We start from the raw sequence: 9828 nt of genomic DNA on the forward strand, positions 1-9828 counted from the left end.
TCCGTGTTTCACATCTGCAGCGAACAAAATCCCGAACCATTTGTTGCATTGTAGTAACCTGGTCATGCGATTTTCAGGGTGGCCAGCGACTACAACCGTACCATGAGATCGAAATGTAGACCAAATCGCACCGACTGTTTTATTTGAACGACCCAGTAAGCACGCAATATTATTGGTAGTAGACTCCTTTCGTGGCACGACGCAGTAATCTACACGAAAACTTGCCTGAAGTGCGAGGATATCATACTTTTCTTCAGCTGTAAGAGCTTAACTGCTACGTGACTTGACAAACTGCATGGCGCGGGCTGCATCCTCATTTCCATCTTCTCGACGATGTTCTTTTCTGCTTGATTTCCCCCTTCGATGCCATCACGCGGCAATTTTGTGGATGCCATTGTTATTTTTGCCCGGCTTGAAGTGAGCACACAAACAATTGTAGCCGGTGACTACCCCGGTCGGGACTCGGGCCGGTATTTTTGTTGAAAATTCAAAATAAACAAGGGAGAGGGCGGTAAATCGGTATTTTGGTGAGGCCCAACAAATCACCGGTACAGTACCGGTAAACCCCTCTACAAGAACAGCTACCTTGAAACCTAAAGAATACCGGTACAAACTGTCATGGAGCACGGCAGCGCGCGGGAGCTGCTGCGTGCGAGCGCCACGGACGCCGATGCCGTGCGCCAGTACCTGCAGTCCATCGACGGCGTCGAGGTGCTGCGTCTCCCGCCTCATCCTCACGCAATACCCGCCTCCGTAGCGCTAATACTCACCTTGTAACGTGACATTTTCGCAGCTCAACGGGCTTTTGGACGGCATCGCGCCGCGCGACGCCAAATGTGCATCCAAGGGCAAGAAGAAGAGCGAGTTCTTGGTGGAGGATGATTGGCTGCCGCTCGTTCACCTGCTGGTGCGGTGCGAGACCACGCGGCTGCGCGCCGCGTCTAGGATCATCCAAGTGCTACGCCGGGGCAGCCCCAGCGAGCTCGAGAGCATGCAGCTGCTCACGGAGATCAATTTGGGCTACGCCGCGGCTCTGGACGGGCTACAGGATCTGCGGACACTACCGAAAGCGCAGCACGCCGTGCGGAGACGTGAGCTGCTGGAGGAGCTCAAATTGGTGCTGGAGATCGTCTTTTCCTTCCTGGGGGAGGTGGTGCACGAGAAGAAGCCGGGGAAAGTGCTGCCCCAGTTGTTAGGACTCGTGCCGTACTTTCTGGGGATGGTGGGGGAGCTCAGTGGCAGTGGAGAAGACGAAGAGACTCGAGTTGCCAGTGAGGTGGGAGAGATGGAGGAGAGACGTGGAGAATGGTGATTCACTTTTTTAATTTTGCGTTTTCTTGCTAGAATTTGGCCAAGTTGCTAGAGTTGCCGTGGAGCTGCCAGACGGTGCCGAGTTTGTTGGATGTGCTGGTGGACGACACGACGTTGATGTCGAGAGAGAGCTGGCAGCAACTTCAGGTGGGTGGAGAGAAAGATGGAGGTGAAGGGGCGGTTGTTGATTTTGTTTTATGCTTGTAGGAGAATGTGGAGCGCATGGTGACGACGTCGCCAGAAATGGCGAGTGAGACGATGAACCCCGTGATCCGGGAGTGTGTTATGGTGGCGAGTGTGACGGGCGACCATAGGTGGATTGGGATTGTTCGCTATTTGCTGCGTCAACTGCCAGTGCATCTTCGACAGGAGGCAGAGTTCAACCTGCAAATGGTACGTTTGAGATGTGGCTTCGTGCGGACTGATTGCGTCGCGCTAACATGCTGCGCCTAATTGTTTTGCCACACAGAGTTTTCACCAGTCCCCACGGATCGTTTCGCTTGTATGCGAATCCATTCGGTCTAGTAAACTGACAGAGGATGCCAACGTCGACATAAAGGATGCTAGCAGCCTGTTCGACGACTCTGAATTCGGCGGATTGGACCTCACGCTAGACTGGCGCGATGTTTTCCTGCTGCTGCATTCGCTCCAGGCATCCAAGCCAATTTTGCACCACCGAACGTCATCCTCGCGCGTTGCAACAGAAGCTTCCGTGTTCACAGACATTGAGCAGCTCGCATGGCGGATTATGGAAAGTGATATCATGGCGTCTAATGCTACCACGTCACTGATGGACGCGAATTCGCGAGCGCCAAACAACACTATAGAGAAACGTGTGCTTGATCAAGTGGAACTCCTGCTAAATTTCGGCGGCAAACAAATTCATGCGCGCGAGTGGAAAGCTCTTCTTTTGATGGATATTGCTTTCTTCTGGACAGAGCAAAGACATACAAGTGATGAAGATGGCAAGCTGCCGACGTCAAAGTGTACAGTGGCGTTGTTACTGTTACAGTCAGTTTTCGAGACGGTACGCGACTCCTTCAGTTGCCTGGTTCGCACTGCAGTAATTGGACTTGGATCTGACTGTTTTTGTTGTTGCGCTCAACAGGCCCCAGAGACGCGCTCTGAATTACTCAGCAGCTTATTTGAGCGCTCCCAAAAGCCCGCACAGAGGAAGGTAATACATCGAGTCTCTGCATTTGCAGGGCACATACTGAGGTTGACCAGTACTTGTTGTTTTGTGTAGATCGCTGGAGAAACTCTATCACAACTATTTATTTCGCAATCAGGGAAGCTTTTCCCGCACCTTAATGCTATTCAAGACTGGCTCAGGTAACAACCGGCAAGTAAGGTGCTTTTTGCTTGACGACCGCTGATCTTGATGTGTATCTGTTACTGCGTAAAGTATGCAGTTTCAACGTTCATTTGACAGCGCTCGAGAGTTTTTTCTTATTGCCTCCCGCTTGGCAGCAGTGTACAAAGGTAACTGTTGTATGCCCCGTCAACGACTGTTTGAGAAACCTAACGTGTATGCCACTTTTGTACTTTACAGATTTGTATAACTTTTTGATGGTGTTTTTACGTAAGCTTCTCTCTACTGGTACCCGGTTGCATCAACAGTTTGCTGTTGACATGTGGTGTACGTGGCTAGACCACGAGCTACCATTTAATGAACAGCAAGAAGTACGTGGTTACACATCGTTTGGTTTGGATTGTTGTTGGTATGTTAAGCAACCACTGACGTGGCGACTGTCTGCAGGAAGAGATTGTTTCCGCACTCAAAAACAGTATCACAGCTTGCCACGACATCCAAGCTTGGTCATTTGGTCGATTAGAGCAGTTGTTCAAGTTTGGTGGGACTCAGTTGGAGAAGCACGTCATCTCATTGCGTAAGAACTCGTGGGAAGAGCTCCAGAGGTTCCTGTCGCAAGAAGTTGGAAAGTTCATTCAGCCAACTATCTCGAGCATGGTGGGGTATGGAAATGATGGAGATAGCGAAAATGAGTATGAAGAGGAGGATTCAGTTCTGCCTCGATTTCGATTCAGCTCTCTCGACGCGTTTTACCAGCAAAATGCAAGCCTGGACGGAGCGGCATCGACCGGATTCGTCTTTCAGAAGCTACTATCATGCTTGATAGGATTCCAAACAGCTGCAACTCGAGCGAAAGTTTCTTCAGAGGGTCTGCCCATCGAGGCTCTCAGCGAGAAAGACAGTGATATCAAGCAGTGGCTCGTCGACTTGGTTCCCAACTGGAAATATTTTTTCCACTGGATCTGCCAGGACTCTGATGATTTGCTAAATCAGTCTGTGCCCTCTAAAGCTTACGAAAAGAGTGCCTGGTGGAAGCTTGTAGCACGCATCTACATCGGATGCGCAATTTGCAATGTTGCGATTGAAATGCTGACGTGGCGACAGCCTGTGCAGGATTCTGGCGACCAAGATATGGGCTACCGGGGCTTGGCAGCGTTTCGTGCTGATGACAGAGGCGTTTCGGTTTGGTCATTGATGGAAGTACAGTTCAGCTTGCATAGGATGGTGCGGAAGCTTGCTACCCACTACGCAAGCGAAATGGACACTAGCTTATCGAAGGAGTATCTCAGGGCTGCTTCGTACGGGCTTCGCCGAGTTTTACAACCTGAGCGACTTCGAATTTTGACTGCGATCAAAAGCGCACTCCAGGGGGCAGATGATTCTCGGACATCACATAACGAACAGCCAAGCGGAATGTCTTTTGACGCGGCCCTGTTTGCACTGGATTCGTGTTACAGTGCACTTGGAGATGAAGAGCTTCATGGAGCATTTTTTCCTCGTGATATTGAAGTGGGTGCACTGAACGAAGCTGGCCCCATCCTTGAAATGCTGCTGTGCATATATCTCTCTGTTAGGAATCGAATTGTAGCAGTGTCAGATTCATCCAGCTCCGACGATGCACGGAGATCAGAATATCTTCCCAGGGCTACGGACGATAAAAGTGACGAGCCTGCTCCCAGGTTTTCGGTGTATGCTGATTCCATTTCTACCAAATTTCCAACATCGGCGAGGCATCTTGTAGCACCAGGAAAAAACGCGAAGACAGTCGTGCTGTTAGACACTAAAGCAGGAGAAGAGATGCTTGAACACGTCTGTGCTGCAATTGGACGGGTCATGGAGGCGATGCTGAAGACTTCGAATCTCCGCTCAGTGCACGAACAACTTGGACTTGTGCTACAAAGAATTTCGTGGACTGGTCAACATAGAGAGCCGGAAGGTCAACGAAATGCCAATGGCAACAACTTTGTCCTTGTGTCTCGCTACTTTTTGAGTGACGTCAAGGAGTGCGCTCAGCAGGATGGGCTTGCGAAACTGGCTGTGTCATGCGCATCATTAAGCAAGTGCTTTCGTAACATCGGCGCGGGAATGGAGGACTGGAACGTGGATTGCGCTGAGTGGCATACACTTTCTTCGCTTGCGTACGATATCCTATGTGACAATGTCGTGTACAAGCCGCGACTTCTTCGCCTTCTCCTAAATATTTCCCTGCCACCCGATCTGGCACTCCACATAAAGACTTTCGTGACAATGAAGAGCAAGATTGAAGGCATTATTCAGGCGTGTGGACTCAACTCTGCTATCACCTCCACTATCTCAAGCAAGGGCCGCCCTAAGTACGGACCATCTCTCATAAAAAACAAGGAAAAGCACGGTACTCCATCGCGTCAGAAGCGTCTACGACAAGGGTTCGATGCCAGATCCCGATACGGCTTACGAGTGGACTCTGATTCGGACGCCAGTTACTCTTCCGACTCGGATGTATCAGCTAGTTCTGACCACCCCAATGCAGTCGTCGAAGCAAACGCTGACAGTGGTAGCTCCTACACTCCCAATCGAGATCGTATTCCGCACCTCCAGTCTGAAGCTTGCCAAAGCATTGCCATTCTGGCTGTTTTGGTCGTGCTTGATCAATCTATGTCCTCGCTTCTCAGTGCTATCACCACCAAGAATTCTGGTAGCGGGCCCTGCACATTTTCCCATCACCAGGAAATTATGGGCTACATTCGGATTCACGAACTGGCCAACCGAGCGATTTGCAACAACCGTGATATTTCATGGTGGACCCGAAATGTGCTACTGAAGATGCTGAACATGGTCGAACTCGGTTTACGCATTGGCAAAGCAAGTGGATCTTTGCGAAAGGCATTCGATGCCGACGGTGGTCTGACGCATGAGGTGACGATCAGCATTTTTGAAGCCTCGGTGCTGTCTGCACTGAGAAGTCGAACATGGGTCGATGGTATCAAGGATGCAAGTCGAGACACTGGAACAAAAACGAAGGTACGGTTTACTGGATTGAACTCGCTTAGTTCCTTTGACGGACACACAGTTAACTTAGCAATTCTCTCTTTCTCTCTTTTTTGGCTGTAGGTTTCGGCAACCTTACTCAAGATGGACATATTTTTCCTGCAAGTTCCGGGGACCGTGCAAGCATGGCTGAAAGAGGTACGTAGCTTCCTCGATCTTCTGAATAGCTCAAGTACCCTATAGCTTACCTTGTCATTATCGAACACGCTGTAGACCACGCTACCTGAAGCCACAACTAATCGTCTGAAAGCATTGGTGTCTCAAGTTAAAGAGAAAATCGCGCCGACAGATCAAACGAATGCTCATCGTGGGAAAGCAAGGGCACGACAACGTTTGCTCGGTGTTGTCCCGATCGTCAGGAAACGCCGAAAGCGTCTGCGCAGCCGTCACCCTATTATTGACGCGTTCCTGAACGAAGAAGATGGCGTAGATGCATTCGCTGATCTGGAAGACTTTATTGAATAGAGGGAGCTGGCAGGTCTAACTGTTTGCCATCTCTGGTGACATGCTAAAATGTTTTGTATCAGCTGACGCCACTGTATTTATCGTTTAGTCCTACAGCTGATAGTTACGGCGCACAAGCTTTGTCGTCTGCGGAGACTGCTTGAGCAAGTACTTCGTGAAGTCCTGCCACAACAGACGAGTGTTGAGTGTTTTGGAATTGGTCGAGGGCAACCCTCAACCTTACGCACCTTTTGCCGGATTTTGTATTTCCCAGCCAATGTCTCGCTGATATGTTCGCTTTCGGTTTTCAACTCGGAGAATTTGGAGCTGCAATCTCTTGAAGCAGACGCTGACGAAGGTACCGACACCTTCTCTCGAGCAAAGGCCGTCATGTAAAATCGTGTGCGAGGTGTTGATGTTGGGGCTGCATCCCAGATTCCTGTGACGTCAACCGAGCTTGGTATACGAGACGATCTGGAGCGACTAGACGAGTTGTCGCCATCTGCCAGAGCCTGAAGATGGTAGCCTTGTTGAGATAACTCGAGACTCTCCTTGGCAAGTTGCTGAACAAACGACACAACATCAGAACGTCGACTTTTGAGGAATTTTGTGCTTATAAACGTACCGCGGATTTGGGATCGCTGGTGTCGAGTGCTTGCAGTCGTCGCTGGAACAGAAGCAGGCAAGTGTGAGATCAGGAGTGACATTGCAGTGACTTGCTTACTTACTTGCATGCCGGCACACTTGTCAAAACAGCCAGCTGCCTGTTGCTGCAGCTCTTGGGGACTCAATTTCTCACATTGCAACTGCTTGGATTCAAAGAGCTTCATGGTACACCAAGACGGGCTCAGCGACCTCCTCTATACCACCGCAGCGTCAGAAACATACCTGAACAAACTCCTTCCAGCGTATGGTGCCAGACACCGGCATCACTTTTTCTAGCGAACCGAGCGATCTCACGTCAAGCTGCAGTCCATCGAACAAGACGGTATATCCTCGTGTCCTGAGGTATCGAAACACTTGGCCAAGACTTTCTTTTGCGATGCCACTACTCACCAGATGAATTCGTCAGACCGTTTACGGATTTGCTCTATCGAATCGCGATGGCCTACCTGTTTGTCGTTTCTTCAAGCGCCTGGAAGTATTTCTTGAGTGCCGCGACTTCCCAATCACCCAAACCCGGAACTTCGTCGGCTTTGTTATTATTTGCAGTTCTCCTGGAGCTGGAAGTGGCCGATTGTGCTTGCTGCTGAGTTTGTCTTAACTGCTGCTGCTCTCGCTCCGCTGCCTCGTGAGCTTGTTTCTGTCATCGTGCAATTAGCATCGGACGAATCAATGCCAGCGACTGTTGTCCATGATCAATCCCTACCTGCTGCTCTCGTTTGATGGCTGTAACTTCTCGGAATAACATTTTCACGGTCCCCGACAATGCTTGAGGTGGTGCACCAACGACTGTCGAAGACTGTTTCTTGCTCTTCCTTTTGCCGGGCTGGTTAGAATGAGTGTCGACGTCTTCGCGCACGTGCAACCTGCACACAACCAACTGCTTAGCACTCTACTGCTTCGCGCTCCTCGGCACCAAGAACGAGTCTTTACCTTGCCGCCTTTGCACGCTCTTCGTCCGTGATAACATGGCGATCCAGCACATCCAAAGACGGAATAGCTCGAATGACTTGCAATCGGTAATTTTCCTCCTCCACGACGGCGTTGCCGAACAGATCGAGATCTCGCAAGTTGGAAAGTCGGCTCAGCACCTCCAGAGTACCCTGAAGGTCCTTCAACTTGTTGTCGTACAAACGCAGCTCTTGTAGGAATCGGAAGTGCCGGAGGGAAGAACCACGAAGAGACCTACACATCCACACGTCTTAGTAGACACACGACTGCATCACAACCAAGCATCAAGCCCTCCCCGTTACCGGATGCAATTGTTTTGAGCGTAAAGCTGCTTCAGCCGAAAACATTCATCGAGCCCGTCAAGTGCTTGGAGCTAAACAGTGCGCAAAGGAAAGCAGTCACTACCGAGACTGATCTAGTTCAACATGGTCGACGTACCTGATTGCCGTTGATCCAGAGCACCTCAAGGTTCACGAAGGCGTCGAAGTTTGCGATTTTGTCAATCCGTTTATTCGCCATGTACAGCTCCGTGCAATTTTTCACATACTTGTGATTCTTGATGGGGAGCTCCGCGTGCGGATTGGAGAGCCGAAGCTTCCGACTCGAGCTCTGCATCGCCATTTGTGCCGATTGACCGATCAACCCCCCAGACTAGCGGCAACGAAGATGACTTGAGCGACGCAGTGAGGTAAGACCCGCACATTTGACAACCTTTTTTATAGATCGCTCTACCTGCCTGGCGTTTTCTAGGCAAACTTTTATTAGCTTTTGTGTTGCTCTCACGAGTGGGTAACGTGCCCCCAACGCATTGATCAAAAGACAGCAAACACTACATTAGCGGAGACGATGGACAACATGTTTGCGTCGTACAACAAGACCAACGACATTGGCGCTCTGGTGGGGAATTGGGTCGAAGAGGACGCTCTCCGTGACAGGACAGGCTACTCGAGGCGAAAAATTCCAGCTCCGTACTTCGCTCCAGGTGAGACCTGTTGTTCACGCTTCAGCTAAGCTCTTCGGTTTGTTGTCTAACAAGTTGTTGGTTCTGGCGATCAGATCGAAAGGAGTCTCGGATCGAATCGACACTCAAGCGTGTTATCTTCCATGAAATACCGAAGGAGTTGAACTGCAACAGCCATGCAAGCGAGATCACACCGCCGCTCTTCGAGACCACACTGCAGGCGAGTCATCGGTATGCCGACTATGCGGCGGAAAAGCCTGGCCCTGGCCCTCGGAGCTCTCTCCGCGACCAGTATTTAGCTGAGACTGCCGCTCGGCTGCTCAGTCAGCAGCGCCAACGGGAGCGAGAAGAAGAGGATCTTGAACGTCGCGAGTCTGCACGCACCACGGTGACCAAGAGTTCATTCTTACCTCTTGATACTGGGAGCTTGCTAGCTACGAAGCGGGTTCCTCGAGGACGCAATGGCTCCCTCGCTCGCCAGGTGGACTCGAAGATTCAGCACTTGACGAAAGCGCAGACAGACAGCATTGACCAAATGAAGCTGGAGCTACTTCAGGGCGCCCCCGTCACTAGATACTCGTACGCGATGGCTACGGGTATCGGTCTGGACTACCCGACGACCGTCTCCGACGGTAACAACGCTTTTGGCCGATCGAGCACATTCACGAACGAGATCAACGACTCGTCAAAGCGCCACGGAGAAGCTACCGAGCCTGGCTGCATGCACGACGAGCGAATTGGAGCAAGCGTCCACCAGAGATCGGCGCTGAAGAGGTTCCTCAATTTGCTGAAGGCAGAGCCCGAGACTGCCCAGTGTCTCCTTGGTGCACTACGACATGGACCAGCGGGTGTTGCTAAGTCCGAGCCGCAACAGGAAGAAGAACGCGAGTACATTGAGCTGCACGAGTTCAGACTGGCGTTTACGGCAACGGGGGCCTCTCTTCCTGCTACGACTGCTGTGCGTGGTTTACCAGTCAACTTGACCGACAAGGAGGTGATTCACATTTTCATGTTTTTCGACGCCGACAACATCGGCGCCATCCAGCTCGCACCGTTCGTAGATTACTGCGTCAGCCAAGGCGAGAAACAACCCTTCACGTCGCAGTGATGCAGGGGCTAAGTAGAACTTTGTAAACGTACATTTTCTCCTTCCAGCAAT

General features: G+C 50.9%; 3 protein-coding genes across 3 annotated transcripts; 2 read left to right on the forward strand and 1 right to left on the reverse strand.

The window, feature by feature from the left end:
* Positions 1 to 618: 618 nt before the first annotated feature.
* KRP23_3330 (uncharacterized protein) lies at positions 619 to 6115 on the forward strand (the record flags this gene model as incomplete). Its single annotated transcript, XM_067888167.1, has 13 exons — positions 619 to 711; positions 794 to 1276; positions 1345 to 1458; positions 1519 to 1704; positions 1781 to 2338; positions 2420 to 2488; positions 2558 to 2643; positions 2717 to 2793; positions 2864 to 2893; positions 2963 to 2994; positions 3071 to 5623; positions 5714 to 5788; positions 5864 to 6115. 13 exons carry the CDS (start codon positions 619 to 621, stop codon positions 6113 to 6115), a joined length of 4608 nt encoding a protein of 1535 aa, XP_067747434.1.
* Positions 6116 to 6205: 90 nt separating this feature from the next.
* Positions 6206 to 8329, reverse strand: KRP23_3331 (Leucine-rich repeat-containing protein 72; the record flags this gene model as incomplete). The annotated part of the gene is made up of 10 exons (XM_067888168.1): positions 6206 to 6277; positions 6343 to 6657; positions 6720 to 6761; positions 6823 to 6918; positions 6983 to 7142; positions 7207 to 7397; positions 7464 to 7623; positions 7691 to 7942; positions 8011 to 8081; positions 8147 to 8329. 10 exons carry the CDS (start codon positions 8327 to 8329, stop codon positions 6206 to 6208), a joined length of 1542 nt encoding a protein of 513 aa, XP_067747435.1.
* Positions 8330 to 8554: 225 nt separating this feature from the next.
* KRP23_3332 (uncharacterized protein) lies at positions 8555 to 9777 on the forward strand (the record flags this gene model as incomplete). The annotated part of the gene is made up of 2 exons (XM_067888169.1): positions 8555 to 8690; positions 8765 to 9777. The coding sequence occupies 2 exons, from the start codon at positions 8555 to 8557 to the stop codon at positions 9775 to 9777; spliced, it is 1149 nt and encodes a 382-aa protein (XP_067747436.1).
* Between the last annotated feature and the right edge of the window lie 51 nt (positions 9778 to 9828).

This window comes from Phytophthora ramorum, assembly GCF_020800215.1.
Source record: "Phytophthora ramorum isolate Pr-102 chromosome Unknown Phyram_PR-102_s0003, whole genome shotgun sequence".
Classification (NCBI taxonomy): domain Eukaryota; phylum Oomycota; class Peronosporomycetes; order Peronosporales; family Peronosporaceae; genus Phytophthora; species Phytophthora ramorum.